The sequence below is a fragment of the Neolamprologus brichardi genome, chromosome 3 (genome assembly GCF_056152115.1).
Source record: "Neolamprologus brichardi isolate AB-2024 chromosome 3, ASM5615211v1, whole genome shotgun sequence".
Taxonomy (NCBI): domain Eukaryota; kingdom Metazoa; phylum Chordata; class Actinopteri; order Cichliformes; family Cichlidae; genus Neolamprologus; species Neolamprologus brichardi.
In genome coordinates, this window is record NC_142106.1 from 14,419,460 (window position 1) to 14,444,391 (window position 24,932).

Consider the following 24,932-nt stretch of genomic DNA (forward strand, 5'->3'; position numbering starts at 1 on the left):
CAGCGCCGAGTACAATGACCTCAGTTTTATCTGAGTTAAGAAGCAGAAAGTTAGTGGCCATCCAAGTCTTTATGTCTTTAAGACATTCCTGCAGTTTAACTAATTGGTGTGTGTTATCTGGCTTCATGGACAGATAGAGCTGGGTGTCATCTGCATAGCAGTGAAAATGTATGCTATGTCTTCTAATGATGCTGCCTAGGGGAAGCATGTATAATGTAAACAGAATTGGTCCTAGCACTGAACCCTGTGGAACTCCATAATTAACCTCAGTGTGTGAAGAGGACTCTCCATTTACATGCACAAATTGGAGTCTATTAGATAGATATGATACAAACCACTGCAGTGCAATACCTGTAATACCTACAGCATGTTCTAATCGCTCTAATAGGATATTATGGTCAACAGTATCGAATGCTGCACTAAGGTCAAGAAGGACAAGCACAGAGATGAGTCCACTGTCAGAGGCCATAAGAAGATCATTTGTAACCTTCACTAAAGCTGTTTCTGTGCTGTGATGAACTCTGAAACCTGACTGAAACTCTTCAAATAAACCATTCCTCTGCAGATGATCTGTTAGCTGTTTGACAACTACTCTTTCAAGGATTTTTGATATGAAAGGAAGGTTGGAGATTGGCCTATAATTAGCTAAGACTGCTGGGTCTAGAGATGGCTTTTTGAGTAAAGGTTTAACTGCAGCCACCTTGAAGGCCTGTGGTACATAGCCGATTATTAGAGATAGGTTGATCATATATAAGATCGAAGAATTAATCAATGGCAGGACTTCTTTGAGCAGTTTTGTAGGAATTGGGTCTAAAAGACACGTTGATGGTTTGGAGGAAGTAATTATTGAAGTTAACTCAGAAAGATCGATTGGAAAAAAAGAGTCTAACTTAACATCAATGGAACTAAGAGTAGCTGTAGATAATATTACATCTATGGGATGATTATTGGTAATTTTTTCTCTAATGATAAAAATTTTATTTGTGAAGAAGTTCATGAAGTCATCACTAGTTAACGTTAAAGGGATGGTTGGCTCAAAAGAGCTCTGACTTTTTGTCAGCCTGGCTACAGTGCTGAAGAGAAACCTGGGGTTGTTCTTATTTTCTTCAATTAGTGATGAGTAGTAAGCTGTTCTGGCTTTGCGGAGGGCTTTCTTATAAAGCAACAAACTATTTCTCCAGGCTAAATGATGATCCTCTAAATTTGTGACACGCCATTTCCTCTCCAGATTACGAGTCATCTGCTTTAGGGTACGTGTTTGAGAATTATACCACGGGGTCAGGTACTTCTGATTAGAGACCTTAGTTTTCACCGGAGCTACAGTATCCAGAGTCGTACGTAGTGAGGAGGTGAAATTATTAACAAGATAATCGACCTCTGTTGGGGTAGCGTTCAGATAGCTGCTCTGCTCTGTGTTGGTACAGGGCATTGACGATGATAACAGAGGCTGGATTATATTCTTAAACTTAGTTACAGCGCTTTCAGAAAGAAATCTACTTTGATAAAGTCCACTCTCCACTGCTGCGTAATCAATTATTGTAAATGTAAATGTTATCAAGAAATGATCAGACAGGAGAGGGTTTTCAGGAAACACTGTTAAATGTTCAGTTTCTATGCCATATGTTAAAACAAGATCTAGAGTGTGATTAAAGTGGTGGGTGGGTTCTTTTACATTTTGAGAGAAACCAATTGAGTCTAACAACAGATTAAATGCCATGTTGAGGCTGTCATTTTTAGCACCAACATGCACTGCAAATTTCTTGTAGCTTAACAAGATTTATTTTCTTAAATTTAGCCAGATTATCTTGTCCATCTTGTTTTGAACATTACAAACTAGTTTCCAGTCTCATGTGTTAGATGATTAGACTTGTTTTAAGTATATATTCCTTTTTTTTCTTATTTAGTCTGTAAATCTAAAAATGAACCATTTCACCTTTATTTCAAGCAAAAATAGCTTTTAGATAGAGTGTAAAACAAAAAATTATCTTAAAATAAGAAACATTCACCTTTTTCCTTGAAATAAGAAAGTCAATCATTGGAAGGTATATTTAGACCTGAGACGTGTCACAGATGTATTTGTTACCATGTAAAATAAGCCACTTTACTCTAACGGCATAATGTATAGCATCTTCAATCACCAAAAACTCCATATTAGCAACCTCTGATACAGGACCTAGTCCTTTCTCATTTACAAATATTGGATGCTCAGTTCCTGCTTCACTTTGACAACACTCCAGCAGCTGATTGTGGTTTACAAGAGACTTGCACACATTCTTAAAGTTTAATTTGGCTGACCATTGTTTTTTAAAAAAAACTGCGTTTAGACTCTATTTCATACACGTATGACAAATTACAGGTCCCAGGGCAATAATCTGAGAGGGAAGATGCAGCATGTAATCTTCTATCATTTTTTTAGTTTGGACACAGTTTGTAAAGACACAACTGGGGCAAAAAGTATTTTAACAATTTCAATTAAATCCAAAATAAATTTGATAAAAGAATGGCAAAATCTTGATCAATATAAACATTTGTCCAGGGGATTGTTTTAATCTGTTGTCACTTGAAGCTAAAGTAGCATTAAATTTTTTTTTATGAATTATAGAACATTTTTTGAGACATTTTATTAAATTCGATGAATTTATATTCCAAAATCTCTTTTTCCCAAAGTCTGTTTTTGTTTCATAATGGGGTTTTTCATAATGGTGTATTTATTTGAGGTCATTTAACAACTGAATTTCTTATTCAGGCAATCAGGGTGGGACCTGAACGCTCATTGGCTGCTGCTTAAACAGGTGCTTAAAATTAAAGTGTCTCAAAATGTTTCTATTATTACAAAAAAGAATCGTAGTGAAATAAATATTTAATAAAATATTATAAAAATACACAATGTAAAATAAAAATTAAATGACACGTTTTAACACTTTGGTGTTCCATAGTCTAGTTCATATTAAAGAGTTAAATAATGTATTAGCACTAGATTAGGTTCCTGTATTCCTCCGTACAACCATCCCACATATCACACAAAAGTCTGGACTACTGCTATGAATTGTATTAATATGGCTCAAAAGAGACTTTACTGTTAAGGCAACAAAAACAAAACAAATCCCACACCTCCAACACGCCATCTTGTTTGGGGAAAAGACCTGAAAGAAGTTCTTGGCGGGCAGAGTAGTAGAGGTCAATACCAAGTTTGAAGGGGTGGTTTATACCAAGTCTGCATTTAACTTGTGTAGTAATGTAATTGTAAAGACGACTACAACAGTCATAGTAATTGATGGGTTATTTGTTAAAATTAGCTTTTCGAATGCAGGTTCATTATGCATGTTATGTTCACGTTTTACAAGCTTTACACAGACAAAAATGTGTAACACTACCTCCCCCCTGGCTGCCCTCAAGTGGCTCTGTCCATTATCTCACTGTTTGAATCGGAGGACACGAGGGAGCAGGTTCGGACTGGATTCTGTTGAGGTAATTAACTTTTGCTTACAAACATTTCGGGTTCTTTTAGCTTTGACTTACTGTAGTAACATCAGTCGTGGTCAAATATTAAGTTTTACCGAGGCAGTATTATCAGTTCACTACCAATGGGTAGTTAGCCAAAACTGCCAGCCAGCTAGCTAGCTTAGTTCATTCAGTATGCTGAATTGTTAGCATGCAGTGATAGTTTAAAATTATTAATGGTGCTAGTTAGGTAAATTTAGCTTCGTGTTCAATATACTTAACATAGCTATATGACAAAAGAACTACAGTTGATATCCGCCTTTGCAAAAGTCCGTTTTGTGTTTCCCACCCACGGAAAACAAAAAGCTGCGGTGGTTTTTTTTTCCTTCTTAAGCCGCGTGCTCTCTGTCTGCACTGTGCTTGGTGTGTGCAACTTGGGAGGACCGATACTGGTTTGAGACAAATCTCGCAATCGGGCTCATAACTTTACAATGCTGTTTTTTGTTATGGAAAAAGACAGGGGTGTTGGACAGATCTATATTTAACTTAAATGAGGATTTACTTAAGTCATCAAGAGTTAACTGTTTTATGACCAAAATTACATTTAACCAACATGAGTTTATTCAAATTTTATTATTTTACTATTTTTTGCAAGTCCAGTTTGGGTAATGAAATTAAAGATAACACAAGGGAATAAAAATAATGCACATTTATGAAAGACATCTTTACCTATAGATTTACTTTAAGCCTCATTTCCGACAGATTATGATTAATCATATAAACTTGTAAGTTGGAGAAGATGTGAACTTGCTTCCAATTATTTATGTTGTAAACTATTAATATCAATCAGGTCACTTTAACCTTGCTGAACCGAGGTAACATTTTTTCTTATGGATGAAGTGGCCTAATCTGAGCTGTGGTCATTTGTTGAATGATTTGACAAGCAGTTGGGCACTATTAGTTTTAGTTTGAAAACTAGTTTGGAATAGCCTTGTCATAAATTTTAAGTAAGCAATTTTATAAGACTTAACCATTGAATTAACACAGGCTCTACTTGGTCTGTCTTTTGCACCTTATCCATGTGTCTGATTGCATAGACTTTGGATCCATGGCAGGTGGTGTCTTGACTCAGTTTTTCTTTTTGACCCAAACATATGTTTTTCTTTCCTCAGGGAAAAGTTCTGACAAAAGCTACACCAGTAAATCATGGAGGGTTTGGATGATTGCAGCCTTTCGGTTCTAAATGGTAGGCCAAGCATATGCATATTTATGCAAATTAATGTCTAAATGAATTTTGTGTTGCACACACTGACAGTGATCGTACATAGAATCAATTTTATGTTGTCAGATCAATAAAATATTTAAATTACATTTAAATGTATTTGACAAAATGACAATTTGGAATTGTTGTACAACTTTTACATTTCTGAAAGTTACTGACTTTTATTTACAGCTGCAGACATAGATGAGGTCTTGCTCCACACCCTCAGTAGGGACGATTTAAGGGACCTGCTTCCAGGGCCTGAAAATTTTATGAGGAGGAAACAGTTGTGGGCTCAAGTTCACAAAGAGGCAAGTTTTGCCGCTTTTGATTTAAAAACACTTAGCACGACACATTTTGTTTAGGACTCCTGTAATATAACTATTTTCGTTTTCTTATTTAGGATGAGACTAAAGAAAAGGCGTCTCATGGACATCTCACCATGTGACCAGGGAGAAGATTATGATGCAGATTCAAGTGGTGGATCAAACATGCTTTTGCCACCAAGGAGCAGTTCTGGTGACAACAGTTGTAAGTGAAAGATTACAATTATGGCAATAATATTGAATATTGAACTGAAATTTGATTTAGTTCTTTCTTTCCTGTTCTGTTCATAGCCCTGTTCAGGACACTACCAACTTTCTTCCCATCACAAGTTGCACCACCCAAGAAGATGGGACATGCCAGTGAAGCACTGATTGATGTCCTTCAGGTCTGTGTTTCTTCATATTTGTTATCAAATAATGCCCATAAAGCTTTCACTTTAACAGTTTATTTGGCATATGGCCTTTTTATCCATGCCAAGTCCTCCAACAATGTAGTTTATATTTGGAAAAGGTGTGCAGAAATCTGAAATGGCACAAACACTGAGATAAAAAAAATTTCAATAAAAATAATAAAGAAAATCATAAAGAAATTAAAAACAAAATGGAAATAATTACATATTTAACTATCACAGGTGCAGTATCTTTGTCATTTCCTAAAGTGTGTAAAGACATAATCCTAACGGTGATGAGGCAGAATTTATTACATTTTTCAATGGCATGAATAAATATATATATATATATATATATATATATATATATATATATATTTTTTTTTTTTATTTTTATTTTTTTTCTATACAGTATTTGTCAATCTAAAGAAAAATAACATTAATATGGTCTGTAGCACATCTGATCTATGGTTGTCATCATTCATGTATCACCCGAAGGGTGCACCCCAAAGGGATCAATAAAGTGAAGTCTAAGTCTAATACATACTTGAACTACCCTGATAGCTTTGGAGTTTCTCCGTACATTGTACAATTTTTGTCTTTGTTTTTCTTTTGCCAACAGAAGATCCAGCGTCAGCCCCGTTCTGCTCTTTGAAGGGTCCCGCTGTCTTATTGCAGTTGGAACCACTCTCATCACCACATTTGACCACAGATGACCTTGGAGAAGGTTTGCTGTATCTTATGGCATACTACTACACCCTTCATCTCACCTATCCTAAATGTGTGGCAACGCTTCTGTCTGTCATTTAGACTGAAGTGTTAAAGGACAAAATCCATGAGCAAGACACCACAGGCTCATACAAAAAAGTCATGGCAGGCTGTAGGAATGTTTATTGAAACGTAGAGCTGTTTGAGCAAGATGTAACTTAGGTCTGTGTTGGAAGGTTTGGGCCTGATAGCTTTGAAGTTGCAATTTACACTTGAATTCTTTTTTTTTATTCTTATTAATGTAATACAAAGTACTTTTTTCTTTAAACACATCTGTTCTGCAAATTGTGTTTAAAATTGCAAATGCTCTTTTTATTACATTTTATATGTTGAGTAGCTAACTGGTTTAGCACTTCTAAAAGGAACACAAAATAACAATGTTACACTTACAATGTGTCTTTAAATTTTTGTGTACTATGATTCACTGAAATATTTGTTACTGTTTGGAGAGTTTGTTTCCAATAAAGGTCATGTACACAGTATACTTTGCCTGCTTTAATTTGGCTTTATCTTTCTTATTTTGAGAATTCTTATCAAGTGTAATTATCTTACTGCACTGGCAGATTATTTCACTGAATTTAAGAAGATTTAGACTACAATCTATTATTTTTTAACTTATTTTAAGATCTTTAAAATGATTTAATGTACTAGTTTTTAGATTATTTGCCTTGATTTGTTCCTTAGAATAAGTGTTTTATGCCTATTTTCAGATTTAATTTCTTCAACATTTTGCTTAGAACAAGTGGTTAAATCTTATTTTAGGTTTCAATTGCCATGATTGGTTGCTTGGAATAAGTGTGTAAGGCTTATTTTAATATTTAACTATCTAATTGTTCCCTAGAATAAGTGGTTAAAGCTTATTTTAAGTTTCAATGTTCTGATTTGTTGCCTGGAATAAGTGTAAAATACTTATTTTTAGCTTTATTTAAATCTGGATATTGTTCTTATTTCAAGAAATCTTAATAAGAAAAAAACACTTACCCCACTGGCAGATAATTTCACTTGTTTTAAGCAAAACTTCACCAAAAATAAGTGTATTTATCTAGTATTAAGGAGGTGGGTTTTTGCAGTGTGGATGTTAAAATCACCCACAATAATTATTTTATCTGAGCTCAGAACTAAATTAGATATAAAGTCTGAGAAATCAGACAGAAACTCTGTGTAAGGCCCAGGTGGACAATAGATGATAACAAGTAAGACTGGTTTCTGAGTTTCACAGCTGGGGTGGGCAATGCTAAGCATCAGGCTTTCAAATGAATTAAAAGTCTGTCTTGGTCTTTCATTAATTAATAGACTGGTGTGAAAAATTACAGCCACACCGCCCCCTCGACCTGTGCTTCGAGATTTCTGGTAGTTAGAATGACTCGGGGGTGTTGATTCATTTAAACTAACATAATCATCCTGCTGCAACCAGGTTTCTGTAAGGCAGAGTAAATCAATTTGTTGATCAATTATTAAGTCATGTACTAACAGAGACTTGGAGGAGAGAGACCTAATGTTTAATAATCCACATTTCACTGTTTTACTCTTTGGTTCAGATGTGGATACTGTATTGTTCTTTCTTTGTAAATGTTTAAGTTGTTTGTTGCTGGTATTTAGTTTGTTTTTTGTCTTTTTGGAAGCAGACACAGTCTCTATGGAGATGGGTTTTTGGGGGGGTAGCAGGAGGAGAGAAGCTGCAGAGAGGCGTGTAAGACTGCAACTCTGCTTCCTGGTCCCAACTCTGGATAGTCATGTTTTGAGGGGTTTAATAAATTTGTCGATATTTCTAGAAATGAGAGCTGCTCCATCCAAAGTGGGATGGATGCCATCTCTCCTAACAAGACCAGGTTTCCTCCAGAAGGTTTGCCAATTATCTAAGAAGCCCACATCGTTTCTGGGACACCACTCAGACAACCAGCAATTTAAGGAGAACATGCGGCTAAACATGTCACTCCTGGTCTGATTGGGGAGGGGACCAGAGAAAACTACAGAGTCCGACATTGTTTTGGCAAAGTTGCACACCGATTCAATATTGATTTTAGTGACCTCCGATTGGCGTAACCGGGTGTCATTACTGCCGACGTGAATTATGATTTTATTGAATTTACGTTTACCCTTAGCCAGCAGTTTTAAATTTCCTTCAATGTCGCCTGCTCTGGCCCCTGGAAGACAATTGACTATGGTTGCCGGTGTCTCTAGCTTCACATGTCTGAGAACAGAATCACCAATTACCAGAGTTTGACCCCCAGCGGGTGTGTCACCGAGTGGGGAAAAACGGTTAGACACATGAACGGGTTGGTGGTGTACCTGGGGCTTCTGTTTAGGACTACGCTTCCTCCTCACCGTTACCCAGCCGCCCTCTTTCCCCAGCTGCTTGGGATTTGCCGGGGAACAGCTAGCGGGGCCTACGCTATCTTCGGCTGCACCAGCTACAGGGGCCTGGCTAGCTAAGGGTGAGAGCAGGGTGCAAAGCCGAGTCTCCAGATCAGTAATCCTGGCCTCCAGAGCTGCAAATATGCTACATTTGTTACAGATATCATTACTGCTAAAGGAGGCCGAGGAGTAACTAAACATCTGACACAATGAGCAAGAAAGTGCAGAAGGGACAGGTGAAGTAGCCATGGTGCTAACGGGTCGGCTACGAGCTAAGCTAGCGAAACAGTACAGAGACAGTGAGTGAATACTTGAATACTTGAATACTATAAATTAGGCAGTGAGTACACAGAAAGTGTGCTTCGGATGAAGCACGTGAAGATTATTATACTGTGAAAAAAGAATGTATTTAAAAGTTGTTAATTAAACTGCTAAGCAAATAAGCTACTCAGAAACACCACTGTGTTTGAGCAGGAACAGGAAGCGATACTATACCACAGAGTGAGCGAACACCAAGTGACAGCGCCACCGACAGGTGGATGGATTATCTCACACAGTGTTACTAGTGTTACTTCCTTGTGTTATTCTCATCCACATTTTGACTAGGCCTACACATTCTGGCCATGGTCTGCCAGTTTCTTCCATTGTTTTCCTGAGCCTTCGTTTTATAGTGCCATTTGTTCTCTCCACTAATCCTGCACTCTGTGGATGGTAGGCACAATGGTGTTTCAAACTGAAACCTAGTGCTTCAGATACTTTGCTGATCACATCATTTACAAAATGGGTTCCATTATCTGATCTTATCAGAGTAGGAATACCATATGTTGGAATGGTTGCATAGACACTTTGCAACTGAGATTGCGTCTGCTTTTTTCACTGGGTAGATTTCTGGCCATTTTGAGAAAACATCTATAATTACTAGAGCGTATTTTGAGTCCTGTCACTCATTCAGTTCAATGAAGTCCATATGAATTGTATGAAATGGGTGAGGTCGTGTAGGAAAATGTCCTCTTTTTGGTCTTACGTTACCTTGGGTATTGTGTTTGGGCAGGTCATACATGTTCTCACATATTCTTTGGCTGAAGTTTTAAAATATATGGTATAGGATTGTTGGGATCCCTCAGAGTATCCCTCCTGATGAGCCATGGCTCAAAACCATGGCTCACTAGAGCGGCTGTTTTGTGTTTTGATTTGGAAGAATGGGTTTTTCCTGTTATTTTCATTATGTCATCAGTGTCTAGTAGGGGTGCAACGATACACAAAATTCACGGTTCGGTTCGGTTCGATACTTTGGTGTCATGGTTCGATATTTTTTCGATACACAAAAAAATGTTCATGCCTTTTTATTAATTTGTCATTTATTAAATTTTCACGGCACATTCTGCACCACCTCTCTGTGCGTTCATCATTTGTTTGAAGCCAGCTCACCTCCTGCAACCACTTTTCCGACAATACGCGCTTCTTTTGTGGTTCGGACTCCTGAAATTTCTTTGGAGGTGGAGGAAAACCAAAGTAATTGCTTAAAGGAGCTTCTTCGACATCTTTAAGAGTTCTAAACAAATGTCTGTCCTCCTCCTGAAAGTCTTATGTATGCAAACACACGTTGCAACTTCTTATCTTGTGCGCGTTTTTTATTTTGACAGCAAATGCACACCTGTGGACCACTAATGTGCACCCCTGGTTATTTAGCTCGTCATATTGCAGCCACAGAAATTCTTTTGTCCATGAAACCATAAAGCTGCACTTTCTTTTTGCCTTATAGTCTGATTTGTCATAACTTTTCCGTTTTGTGGTAAGCTTTTCTTTGGCTGTCACTTCTTCACCCTGACCTGTCTTATTTGGCTCAGCAGAACTAAAATATATATCCTGCTGCTTTTACACACGCACTCACATAACGCTCAGCGATTCTCTGCGCGATCAACCTCTCACATGTTTAAGCTTGATGCGGGAGATTTCACTTGTCATGTTTGCATGTTTGCATGTTTTTTGCGAGCCCTGTATCTGATTGAGGAATCACTCATCTTTGGAAAAGAGAGTTTATTACAGAGAAATGTCTCTTTCCAAAATAAAAGCTATACTATACGCTTCTTCTGGGCTATATTCTCAGCAGCATATTAAACATATCAGGTCCCCATAAGGAGAATCATGTGCTAACGGCTGTCTAAATGACTCGGGTAAAGTTTGTATGCGTGCTTGTTGTTTTTGTCTGCTTCCACTTGTCTTTGCACTAGGATGCTATCGGGTAAATGTGCAGTCATATTCGTTTTGTTCCCACTAGTGCTGTCAGCCTTAATCTGAAATTAGGTTAACGCCACAACACGGCAAATCTCCGTTAACGAGCTACCGCGGATTGCCCCGTGTGTGGGGCTGGACAGCGTCAACACATTAACGAGCTAACTGCGCTAACACACTAGTTCCCACTCATGTAATTGAGCATTGCGTGGCACATCTGACATACTGTTTTACTTTAGTCCATGACACGCTTACCTTCAGTGTCATACGTCACATGAAGACCAAAATAGTTCCAGACGCCAGATCTGAATGAGGGTGGGGGAGGTTCAATTTGCCATGTTGCAACAAGCTTAACTTCTGTCTCGCTAGCTTGCCCTGCGCTCAGTGAATCTGTGTTCGACTACTCCACCTAGGCTGCACTGTCAAGCGCAGATCCACTGAGCGCTCAACACAGACAGCACCGTCAGAAAGAAAGTTGATAAAATAAATTAAAAATGTTATATTGTTCGATACATATGCGTACCGAACCGAAAGCACTGTATCGAACGGTTCAATATCGATACGAGTATCGTTGCACCCCTAGTGTCTAGTACTGCTCCGTGTTTCAGCCATTGTTTTTGTTCTCTTGGTGATGCTGCTTTTTGTTCATCCTACAGTACAGATAGTGGAATGGTGGGATTTTCACGAGTTGTTAATAAGACTGTGGTTGCTATGGCTGCTGCTTTTGCAGCTTTATCAGCAAAATTGTTTCCCTTTGTAATTTCAGAGTCATCCTTCTGATGTGCTGCACATTTGCAAATTGCTAAATGTCATATCACGTGAGGAGTTTCCTCCCATGTAAACAGATGTGTGCCATGATAAAACTTTCCTCCACACACTAGAAATAAGAAACTAATTTCGACCCTTGTTACATCTTATTCACTTATGTTATAATCAAGTCATTTTTTCAAATCTAGTATCAGTCAACTAATTTGCATATCAGCTTATAATGCGCTAAGTTGACAGGTCAAAAGAAATGCACGTTCAAAATATTATCACAAAAGAGAATTTCCTTCATACAATAAATTACTTGTGTTGCATCAATCAAACAGAAAACATGTCACAATTTATTGTATTACCAACTAAATGTATTGTCTGATCACTGCTTGGTCATACCAGACTCTCTCTGTCTTTATTTTTTCTCCTCTGTTTTCACAAACGTTTCACCTATTGTCAAGCTGGAGAGTTAAATGTCAGCGGTGGATAAATTCAGCATTTGATAACAAAACTCTGTTAAGTTTTCCCTGCTTTAACACCAATGGGAGATATAGGCACATGTATAGTGTGTGCTGTAGTGTAAGCTGTTCTTCATTGCATGTATGTGTGTTAGTACGCTTGCATGCAAGGCCTGTGGGCCTGTCTCACCCAAAAGGGCATTTTCTTAACAGCTGCCTTTCTCTCACGTGTGTTAAGAAAGGCAAATGTACTTGTAGCAGTTGTGAGATTATTGTGCTGGTATATGTTACATTATATCTGTAATCAAAATGAGTACTGATACTGCTGTAGGCCACATCATACTTCTTGTTTAATCAGTATGTAGTTTTAGTTTGCATCATACTTCTGAGTTAAAAGAATGTGAAAATCATTAGATTTATTAGATAGGTTTGTATTATCCTATACTGCTGATTTACTGTGAGTGAGTCACACTGTTTAATGAAATTTCATACTGCTGAGTTATGAAGAGAATATTGTGTGCAGAAAGTCAGGGCCTTTTTTTTTCTCTGATAGTCAAGACAACAGAGCACATTGCACGGGAGCTTCACTCCCACCTTTGTTAGAAGCAGAAAACCAGGGAGCCAAGGTCATAACTCAGACTCACTGACAGTTAGAAAGAATGTGAATGCTTAGTTTTATAGCTGTGGCGCATTTTGTATAGCTTCTTTTATTTTGTTTAGTAGCTTTCTGCCTTCACCTGAGAGGGTGTGCCCTAAGTAGGTGACTTCAGGTCTCCATAATTAGAGTTTATTTAAAGATACCTTGTGGCCTTAACTCAGCCAAGTGACATAACATAGCCATAGTATTTTGCTTACACCCTTCCTCTGTGTGGCCAGTCACTAAAATGTCATCTACGTTAGAGTAGAGCGTTTGATAAGTCTATCACTGAGAACCATTGTTCTTTTGGAGTGACTGGATTCAGTATAGTGTGGGGATCTGCTACTACTGGTGGCATCATTTCAGTGATTTCATTTATTGCTCGCTGATCATGCACTAGACAGTATTTTGCAGTATTAGCTTTTTTTGATGATTGAGGATGACTGAGAACCTTCACAGACAGTATTAGCTTTCTTCACCACTTAAACAAAACATCACTCTTTGTTTTATTATTATTATTATTATTATTATAAAAATTAAATTCTCCTTTCTCAAAAACAGAAAATGAAGTTGTAGTTGTTCTTGGCTGAGAAACACAAAAACCCCTTCTTCTTTTTTTCTCTTTCTCAAGACAAGAAACTAAGTTTTAACTTTTCTGATTTGTCACCCAAAACAAAGCAAACAACCCAACTCTCAGCTGGCTCTAAACTTATCATCATCAAGGTCACATGGTGAGAGCTATTTCAGAGGTCACAGTGCTCCTCACTCAAGCAACACGTCAAAAACAAAAAAAACAAAACAAAACAAAAAAAAAACTCAGCACACTACACAGAGAACAACAGTCAAGACACAACTGAAGATGCTGTTATTTGTTCTCCTTGAACTTTAGAATAAACTTCATCTGCATTAGTAAATCATATGCCTAATCATTATATGTCACTGTGACATATAATAGCATGCAGCTCCTGCTCTAAGAAACATGTTACTTGCTCATCAGCTTAGCAGTGACCACATATTTAATTCAGCTTCTCAACTTTGTAGCTTTAGCTGTTGTATACATGGTTTAGCTTATTAGTTGTTAGTATATGTGTGCTCTATATCTCAATAATGGATGACGGGTTTACAAGCAGGTCTAGCAGTGCCTCTATGCACTTAACTAGTTTAGATATTTTCTTTATTTTCTTCATCTCATATGTCATTGTACTGAATTTGAGCAACCTTAAGCTTGATGCAGACTACTTTTAACAATTATCCACCTCACATCATAACTGACTAAGGTGCCTCTTCATATTAATATTATTTTATTATTAATGCTATTATTTTTATATAACAGCAATGGTATATTACAATATTTTATTTATATTTTATTTTGTATCCACCAAGAGCTGCGGGTGATCTGCAGTTTCACCCTTTCCCAAGCTGGAGACATTTTCCTATTCACACACTTTCCTTGGCTGAACAATGACACAACCTTAATATACCTTATGCATCTCTCTATTTAATTTAATATGTGTTTGTGTGAATTATGTATTTTCTTTCATTCTATTCATTCTGGGCATGATCTTCATCCCAACTATGTTTCATTGTTAATACCAGTTTACAGGTTGTTATCCTTGCTATTATCAGTTTGAATACATTACAGTTAGGCTCTAATTTAATTTAGCCTTTTGTTTATTTTACTTTTTTTCCTTTTGTATTTATATGTATTCAGTCGGGTCTGTTTCCAGCCCTTTTTAACCTTCTACTTTAATCTCTAATTTTTCACTTGGTGAGGGATTATTATGTTCTTCCTGATCTGAACTGGTCTCTTCACCTGAGCTACTATCCTGTTCTGAGTTACTGTTTTCTTTGTTTGTTAATGCTTTGACTTTTTTTTTCGCCTGTCTGCCTCTCCCTTTCATCTGTGTGGGTGGTGGCAGCCAATCAGTCTGTGTCGAGTGTTCTCTGTGTCTTACAGTCACGTGCAAAATGTCCCTCTTTTCCACACTTCCAGCATGTAGTGCTAAAGCCACTGCTTGGTGTGTGTGTAGCTCTGCCTCTACTTCTTCCTCTTCCACTATGCATTCCTCTCCCTTTGGCTTGTTGTTTTTCTAAACATTTCTCATCAGGTGTTAATTTTGCTTGTTTATTCTCCATTTTCAAAGATTTTGCTGGGCCGTCACTGGCACGCTTGACTTCAGAGTGGTTTACTGATACGGTCTTAGACTTCACCCTAAAGGTGAAGCGGTTTCAGTTTTATGAGATGAAACTTAACCGTTCTCCTTTGTCACCAGTACGTGAGCCTCAGCAAAGAAAACAAAATGGAAGTAGTTCAGCAGCGTATTGTGCTGTAAAATCAACTTACTTCCAGACACATACACACAGACATTTGCGTGCTTTTACAATTTGTTACGAAGTAATTACGGCTACCTCTAAAACCTAAGTCTAATTCAGTTCCTTACAGTAAATCCTAACCTATTTTAATATGTTACGAAGTAATTGCGGCTACTTCTAACCTATTTTACGCGTTTTATTAAACCTTTGTGGCGGTTTTATATACCAAAATAGTGTTTCTCACCCTCAGACGTCTCACTGGTGGTTCGGATCGTCAGACTGAATCCCACCGCCGTGGACCAGACTATAAACACCGGCCCGGACCCGAATTTACGTCCCGGGTCTTTCTTCCTTGTCTAAGAGGGCTGTTGACAGACTTTGGTGCTGTCTCCCCATGACGTCAGGAATCAGTGCTAGATCGTGGAACAGAGTCACAGATAACAGTTCTGATGTTTCTGCCCCGGCTACGAAGGACCAAAATAAATGTCAAGAGATTTGTTCTAAAAGACACTTCTTCAGCTGAGAGTCAGAGAGTGGAGAGACACACGCTGCAGATTTTACTTGCAAGGGCGGTCACGGAGTGCTCACATCAGCGTGGGGGCCCTGTGAAGTGCACTCTGTTACTGCTCTGGTCTTTATTTATATACAAAAGTAATACAATAGTGAATAGACAGAGGAAAATTGGTGCGTATGTATGTGCGTATGTTAGGTGTATGTGTGTGTATGTGTGTGTGTGATTCTGAAGGACGCGGCCCCTCTTCTTGTTAGGGAGCGCAGATAGAGAGTGTCCAGCTCTCCTCTTCCTGGTAGGAGTGAAACTGCTTGTTCAGGTATTATTATCGCTGTGGGAAAGAATTTATAAAACAGGAACAAATCTTATAGTGGACAACAGTCTAAGTCATAAAAGGTCATCATCACATGTAAAATTACATCATTAAAAGCTTATACTGACTACTAAGTACAATTTTCCATTGACAGTTATATTATTCATTACCATAATTTTAAAACTTAATTATTAATTACAATACAAATTTACTCTTAAATTATCTGAAGATGAAATTAAAAGAATCAATGACCCAAAAACATTTCTGGAAGAAGCAGCAGTATCTCTGAAAGCAACTCTACAATCACATGTCCCACTTGCCCTGATGTCCCCTGTTTGTGTTTTATTGTGCAGAGAGTGATCCAGCTGCAGTCTATTCAGCAGTGAGAACAGAAGATATCATTTATGGAAAAATCATCATCAAAGACAATAAAAGAAAGAAATCAAAGATGAAAGGTACAGCTGCTCCGCTTTATCTTCATCAAACAATTCTGCAGCCAGAAACTGAAGGCTTGGTTTAAGCTAAATTCCAGATTGAATGTTAGAGTGCTAACATGTGGTTTAGCATGTGTAATGTATATCGTAGCAACATTCAAACATTTTTGGTAAATTGTACAATGGAAAAGGGTCAACATATATATATATATATATATATATATATATATATGTATATATATATATATATATATATATATATATATATATATATATATATATATATATATATAGAGGATCGCAAGTTCGATTCCTGCCTGGGGCGTCTGTATCCAGTAAGGGTCCTAAGGCTAGACCCCCTATGCTAAGCGGGCCTACCGCAGATATGAGCGAGACAGATAAATATGAAGGCGTTGTTGGAATGCTACTACGCAAGTAACCCCGGCGGAAGGGGCTACATGAATAGGATGAGGGACCTATGGATTCTTCGATACCCAACATCCACAATGACGGCGAAACAACTAGTAGCTCAGTGTTCCAACATTCCAAAGAAGGGACTGCTTTCACAGCTAGAGATTGACGAGGTACAACATAAATGCTACGGCAAGGAGGAGTCAGGACGCCAGGTCAGGGGGGAGATATCATCACCCCCACCCGAGATTGGGTACATAGCCCCAAGTGCGACAGGAGAAGGATCGTTGAGTGCGAGAGGAACTGACCTGAAATATAGGATCATGGCCAAGCTTGAAACCTGGATCCCCCGAAGCCGGTTACCAAGATTACGTGAAGTACCCTCAGAAGGTCTGCTAGAGGATGTTAACGCAGTACTACGGACAATACCTACAACCACGATTACCGACACTAACAAGCTGATCTACAATACGGCAGCAGTGATCAGTGAGATGCTTGGCTACAAGTTGAAAAGCCACAAGGGGCAGTACCCTCCATGGAGAAGGAGGCTAGAGGGCAAGATCAAAGGAGCACGGAGGGAGGTTAGCCAACTAACGGAGTTGCAGAAAGGTGCGACAAGGAAGGTGCATAAGAAGCAAGCAAAGACTCACAAAGACTCACAGCCTTGGCCAGCCGCTTGAGGAGGTACACCAGAGAAATAGAAGGCAGGAGAATAAACCAGCTGTTCTCCACAGAACCAGCAAAGGTGTACTCTCAGTGGCAAGGGCAAGGGAACAATAAGAGAACAGCACCACCAAGGCTGGAGACGGAGCAATACTGGAAGAGCATATGGGAGAAGGACGCAACCCATAACGGCAATGCTCAGTGGCTAGACCCTGAACAGGGTCCAGTAACCATCACAGTGGCAGATATCCAAGAAAGGGTCTCCAGTATGAAGAGTTGGACAGCACCAGGGCCCGACATGGTTCACTAAAGAAGCTGACTGCACTCCACGAGTGTCTGGCAGCACAAATGAACCAGCTGCTAGTTAACGAGGGGCACCCGGAATGGCTAACCGAAGGTCGGACGGTCCTGATCCCCAAGGACCCCAAGAAGGGACCAGTCCCCTCCAACTACCGACCAATAACCTGCCTCAGTACTACATGGAAGCTCCTGTCAGGCATCATATCGGCTAAGATTAACAGGCACATGGGTCAATACATGAGCGGGACACAGAAAGGAATTGGCAAGAATACCAGAGGCGCAAAACACCAGCTACTGGTAGACAGAACAGTCAGCCGAGACTGCAAGACCAGACTGACCAACCTGTACACTGCCTGGATTGATTACAAGAAGGCCTATGACTCAATGCCCCACAGCTGGATACTGGAATGCCTAGAATTGTACAAGATCAATGGGACCCTAAGAGCCTTCATCAGGAACTCAATGGGGATGTGGCATACAACACTAGAGGCCAACTCCAAGCCCATAGCACAAGTCACCATCAAGTGCGGGATCTACCAAGGAGATGCTCTGTCCCCACTGCTGTTCTGCATAGGCCTGAACCCCCTCAGTGAGATCATTAACAAGACTGGCTACGGATACCGGCTACGGAACGGAGCAGTTGTCAGCCACCTCCTGTACATGGATGACATCAAGCTGTATGCCAAGAGTGAACGAGACATTGATTCACTGATCCACACTACCAGGCTATACAGCAATGACATTGGAATGTCGTTCGGACTGGAGAAGTGTAGTCGGATGGTAACAAAGAGAGGGAAGGTAGTCAGAACTGAGGGGATTGAACTACCAGAAGGCAACATTGCAGACATAGAGGACAGTTACAAGTACCTGGGGATCCCGCAGGCGAATGGGAACCATGAAGAGGCCGCTAGGAAAGCTGCAACCACCAAGTACCTGCAGAGGGTCAGGCAAGTCCTGAGGAGTCAGTTGAACGGTAAGAACAAGATCCGGGCCATCAACACGTACGCCCTGCCCGTGATCAGGTACCCTGCTGGGGTAATAGGCTGGCCAAAGGAGGAGATAGAAGCCACTGACATAAAGACAAGAAAGCTCCTTACCATGCATGGAGGGTTTCACCCCAAGTCCAGCACCCTGAGGCTGTACGCTAAGTGGAAGGAAGGGGGCCGGGGACTGGTGAGTGTCAGCACCACAGTCCAGGATGAGACAACTAACATCCAAGAATACATCACGAAGATGGCCCCAACTGACAGCGTGCTCAGTGAATACCTCAGGCAGCAGAAACCCAAGAAAGAGGAGGGAGACGAGGAACCATCATGGAAGGACAGGCCCCTGCACGGTATGTACCACCGGCAGATAGAGGAGGTGGCTGATATCCAGAAATCCTACCAGTGGCTGGACAAAGCTGGACTGAAAGATAGCACAGAGGCACTAATCATGGCAGCACAAGAACAAGCTCTGAGTACAAGATCCATAGAGGCTGGGGTCTATCACACCAGGCAACACCCCAGGTGCAGGCTGTGTAAAGATGCCCCAGAGACAATCCAGCACATAACAGCAGGGTGCAAGATGCTAGCAGGCAAGGCATACATGGAACGCCATAACCAAGTGGCCGGCATAGTGTACAGGAACATCTGTGCTGAGTATAACCTGGAAGTCCCGAGGTCAAAATGGGAAATGCCCCCAAGGGTGGTGGAGAATGACCAAGCTAAGATCCTGTGGGACTTCCAGATACAGACGGACAAAATGGTGGTGGCTAACCAACCGGACATAGTGGTGGTAGACAAACAGAAGAAGACGGCCGTAGTGATCGATATAGCGGTTCCGAATGACAGCAATATCAGGAAGAAGGAACACGAGAAGCTGGAGAAATACCAAGGGCTCAGAGAGGAGCTCGAGAGGATGTGGAGGGTGAAGGTAATGGTGGTCCCCGTGGTAATTGGATCACTAGGTGCGGTGACTCCCAAGCTAGGCGAGTGGCTCCAGCAGATCCCGGGACTAACATCGGAGATCTCTGTCCAGAAGAGCGCAGTCCTGGGAACAGCTAAGATACTGCGCAGGACCCTCAAGCTCCCAGGCCTCTGGTAGAGGACCCGAGCTTGAAGGATAAACCGCCCGCGGGGGCGTGCTGGGTGTTTTTTTTTTTTTTTTATACACTCATAGGCTGCTGTAAATGCATGTCCGGATGGACCACTGCACACCAGTCACCACCCGCCTCACTTTGAAAATGCCTGCCATGCCAGATTACCAGTCTAGGCTTGGATGAATGTATTTTAATCATGGTTAATATCTTGCCCAGATATATATTTAAAGTACAGACTGAAGCTGCCAGGGGTTGAACCAGTTAGTAGATGACCTGTTCTACAAGCTGAGCTACAGCTACCCATAAACATGTGGCCACTTCCCTCATTACCAGGTTTAAAAAATGTTGGGTATAATTATGTGAAGGAGTCACTCTCGTGACTCATCAGTACTACCGATGAAACCTGGTACCAGGTATTACCACTAATGGGAAACTCTATAAACCAAGTGGAGTAGTTACTAGTGGAAATAAGGCTTTACAAATATGCTGTATGAGACTGATAGGAATGACCAGTGCTGGGGTCGTCATTATTTTTTATTACTGAATATCTTTTATTTTAATGTGTTTTTATTATGTATTTTAATTTCTTGTCTACAAACAGTTGATTACAAAAGTGTTTATAATAGCCTTCCTGGGTCATGCCCTTAAATGCTAAAGAAATGGTGGACACATCTTTGCTCCAAGAAGCTGAAAAAAAGAAGGAAAAATATGCAATGTTGTGCATGCGCGTTGAGTGATGCTAGAACTGTTTTGTTGCCATGTTTATGTATCTGCACTCTAGAAGGCAAAAGCCACTAAATTAGAGCATGTTTTTAATGTATTTAATCCATTAAAAGAAAGGCATTTTATTAGTCCAGAGACCTGTGTAATTTCTGTCATTTTTTGCCCTTTTTTCATATTTGTTTCTTACTATTTTTCTCTTTGAAAGCACTGGAGATTTGAGGAATACCAATAGCACTCTTGTGTTTTCTTTTTAACATAACAGTACTCTTGCAGCTGTTGTATCTGCAGTAATTTAAATGTGTTTCATTCTCCAGAGAGTGATCCAGCAGCAGTGTACTCAGCAGTGAGAACTGAAGATGTCAGTTATGGGCAAATAGTCATCAGACCAAAGAGGACTCAAGGTATGGCTACTCTTAAACTTTGGATAGAGACAAGATACAGAAGATGTGGACACACTCTTTGGGCCACACTTTTTAATTTTTCAATTCAGGTGTGTTTTCAATTTTAGTCTAGGGCTGTAATGGTTCACAAAATCCATGGTTTGTTTTTCAATTCAATTCAATTCAATTCAATTTTATTTATATAGCGCCAAATCACAACAAAAGTCGCCTCAAGGCGCTTCATAGATACAGAGAAAAACCCAACAATCATATGACCCCCTATGAGCAAGCACTTTGGCGACAGTGGGAAGGAAAAACTCCCTTTTAACAGGAAGAAACCTCCGGCAGAACCAGGCTCAGGGAGGGGCGGCCATCTGCTGCGACCGGTTGGGGTGAGAGAAGGAAGACAGGATAAAAGACATGCTGTGGAAGAGAGACAGAGATTAATAACAGATACGATTCAATACAGAGAGGTCTGTTAACACATAGTGAGTGAGAAAGGTGACTGGAAAGGAAAAACTCAATGCATCATGGGAATCCCCCGGCAGCCTACATCTATTGCAGCATAACTAAGGGAGGATTCAGGGTCACCTGGTCCAGCCCTAACTATATGCCTTAGCAAAAAGGAAAGTTTTAAGCCTAATCTTAAAAGTAGAGATAGTGTCTGTCTCCCGAATCCAAACTGGAAGCTGGTTCCACAGAAGAGGGGCCTGAAAACTGAAGGCTCTCCCTCCCATTCTACTTTTAAATACTCTAGGAACAACAAGTAGGCCTGCAGAGCGAGAGCGAAGTGCTCTAATAGGGTGATATGGCACTACAAGGTCATTAAGATAAGATGGGGCCTGATTATTTAAGACCTTGTATGTGAGGAGCAGGATTTTGAATTCAATTCTGGATTTAACAGGAAGCGAATGAAGGGAAGCCAAAACAGGAGAAATATGCTCTCTCTTTCTAGTCCCTGTCAGTACTCTTGCTGCAGCATTTTGGATTAACTGAAGGCTTTTCAGTGAGTTTTTTGGACATCCTGATAATAATGAATTGCAGTAGTCCAGCCTGGAAGTAATAAATGCATGAACTAGTTTTTCAGCGTCACTCTGAGACAGGATATTTCTAATTTTAGAGATGTTGCGCAAATGGAAGAACGCAGTCTTACATATTTGTTTAATATGTGCGTTGAAGGACATATCCTGGTCAAAAATGACTCCAAGGTTCCTCACAGTGTTACTGGAGGCCAAGGTAATGCCATCCAGAGTAAGAATCTGGTTAGATACCATATTTCTAAGCTTTTCAGTGCCGAGTACAATGACCTCAGTTTTATCTGAGTTAAGAAGCAGAAAGTTAGTGGCCATCCAAGTCTTTATGTCTTTAAGACATTCCTGCAGTTTAACTAATTGGTGTGTGTTATCTGGCTTCATGGACAGATAGAGCTGGGTGTCATCTGCATAGCAGTGAAAATGTATGCTATGTCTTCTAATGATGCTGCCTAGGGGAAGCATGTATAATGTAAACAGAATTGGTCCTAGCACTGAACCCTGTGGAACTCCATAATTAACCTCAGTGTGTGAAGAGGACTCTCCATTTACATGCACAAATTGGAGTCTATTAGATAGATATGATACAAACCACTGCAGTGCAATACCTGTAATACCTACAGCATGTTCTAATCGCTCTAATAGGATATTATGGTCAACAGTATCGAATGCTGCACTAAGGTCAAGAAGGACAAGCACAGAGATGAGTCCACTGTCAGAGGCCATAAGAAGATCATTTGTAACCTTCACTAAAGCTGTTTCTGTGCTGTGATGAACTCTGAAACCTGACTGAAACTCTTCAAATAAACCATTCCTCTGCAGATGATCTGTTAGCTGTTTGACAACTACTCTTTCAAGGATTTTTGATATGAAAGGAAGGTTGGAGATTGGCCTATAATTAGCTAAGACTGCTGGGTCTAGAGATGGCTTTTTGAGTAAAGGTTTAACTGCAGCCACCTTGAAGGCCTGTGGTACATAGCCGATTATTAGAGATAGGTTGATCATATATAAGATCGAAGAATTAATCAATGGCAGGACTTCTTTGAGCAGTTTTGTAGGAATGGGGTCTAAAAGACACGTTGATGGTTTGGAGGAAGTAATTATTGAAGTTAACTCAGAAAGATCGATTGGAAAAAAAGAGTCTAACTTAACATCAATGGAACTAAGAGTAGCTGTAGATAATATTACATCTGTGGGATGATTATTGGTAATTTTTTCTCTAATGATAAAAATTTTATTTGTGAAGAAGTTCATGAAGTCATCACTAGTTAACGTTAAAGGGATGGTTGGCTCAAAAGAGCTCTGACTTTTTGTCAGCCTGGCTACAGTGCTGAAGAGAAACCTGGGGTTGTTCTTATTTTCTTCAATCAGTGATGAGTAGTAAGCTGTTCTGGCTTTGCGGAGGGCTTTCTTATAAAGCAACAAACTATTTCTCCAGGCTAAATGATGATCCTCTAAATTTGTGACACGCCATTTCCTCTCCAGATTACGAGTCATCTGCTTTAGGGTACGTGTTTGAGAATTATACCACGGGGTCAGGTACTTCTGATTAGAGACCTTAGTTTTCACTGGAGCTACAGTATCCAGAGTCGTACGTAGTGAGGAGGTGAAATTATTAACAAGATAATCGACCTCTGTTGGGGTAGCGTTCAGATAGCTGCTCTGCTCTGTGTTGGTACAGGGCATTGACGATGATAACAGTGGCTGGATTATATTCTTAAACTTAGTTACAGCGCTTTCAGAAAGACATCTACTTTGATAAAGTCCACTCTCCACTGCTGTGTAATCAATTATTGTAAATGTAAATGTTATCAAGAAATGATCAGACAGCAGAGGGTTTTCAGGAAACACTGTTAAATGTTCAGTTTCTATGCCATATGTTAAAACAAGATCTAGAGTGTGATTAAAGTGGTGGGTGGGTTCTTTTACATTTTGAGAGAAACCAATTGAGTCTAACAACAGATTAAATGCCATGTTGAGGCTGTCATTTTTAGCATCAACATGGATGTTAAAATCACCCACAATAATTATTTTATCTGAGCTCAGAACTAAATTAGATATAAAGTCTGAGAAATCAGACAGAAACTCTGTGTAAGGCCCAGGTGGACGATAGATGATAACAAGTAAGACTGGTTTCTGAGTTTCACAGCTGGGGTGGGCAATGCTAAGCATCAGGCTTTCAAATGAATTAAAAGTCTGTCTTGGTCTTTCATTAATTAATAGACTGGTGTGAAAAATTACAGCCACACCGCCCCCTCGACCTGTGCTTCGAGATTTCTGGTAGTTAGAATGACTCGGGGGTGTTGATTCATTTAAACTAACATAATCATCCTGCTGCAACCAGGTTTCTGTAAGGCAGAGTAAATCAATTTGTTGATCAATTATTAAGTCATGTACTAACAGAGACTTGGAGGAGAGAGACCTAATATTTAATAATCCACATTTCACTGTTTTACTTTTTGGTTCAGATGTGGATACTGTATTGTTCTTTCTTTGTAAATGTTTAAGTTGTTTGTTGCTGGTTTTTAGTTTGTTTTTTGTCTTTTTGGAAGCAGACACAGTCTCTATGGAGATCGGTTTTTGGGGGGGTAGCAGGAGGAGAGAAGCTGCAGAGAGGCGTGTAAGACTGCAACTCTGCTTCCTGGTCCCAACTCTGGATAGTCATGTTTTGAGGGGTTTAATAAATTTGTCCATATTTCTAGAAATGAGAGCTGCTCCATCCAAAGTGGGATGGATGCCATCTCTCCTAACAAGACCAGGTTTCCTCCAGAAGGTTTGCCAATTATCTATGAAGCCCACATCGTTTTTCCCCCTTATTTTTCTATGTTGTCACCACTCCAGAAATATCATATAATATTCCACCATTTACAGCTTTTAAAATATCCATTTTTCTCAAAGGCATGCCATGTAATGTATTAGAAAAGTAATTGCAATTTATTTGCCAAAGAAAGCAATTTATTACACTACGTGTTACATTACTTTTGTGTTACACCATAAAATGACCTAAATTGCATTCTATTTCTTTTATTTGTGTCTTTTTTGTTCTTTAACAGGGACAACACATGTTAGTCAACATCACTATACCAAACAGTTTAAACATTCCACATTAACCCTTTAAAACCGGTCGGAGCGGGCACGCTCTGTTTTGCG

General features: G+C 39.7%; 1 protein-coding gene and 1 long non-coding RNA gene across 2 annotated transcripts in view; both read left to right on the plus strand.

Annotated features, from left to right (window-relative positions):
- The window catches only part of LOC102776171 (uncharacterized), a 77,359-nt gene that overhangs the window by 47,828 nt on the left and 4,599 nt on the right, over positions 1 to 24,932 (plus strand). The window contains exons 8-9 of the mRNA XM_087838148.1: positions 16,114 to 16,215; positions 20,686 to 20,772. Coding sequence (XP_087694274.1) covers positions 16,114 to 16,215; positions 20,686 to 20,772 — 189 coding nt within the window. The remainder of the gene's footprint in view (positions 1 to 16,113; positions 16,216 to 20,685; positions 20,773 to 24,932) is intronic.
- LOC148103590 (uncharacterized) lies at positions 3,410 to 6,667 on the plus strand. Its single transcript, XR_015718586.1, has 6 exons — positions 3,410 to 3,468; positions 4,614 to 4,687; positions 4,895 to 5,013; positions 5,106 to 5,233; positions 5,320 to 5,414; positions 6,040 to 6,667. It is a non-coding gene; the product is annotated as an uncharacterized LOC148103590 (long non-coding RNA).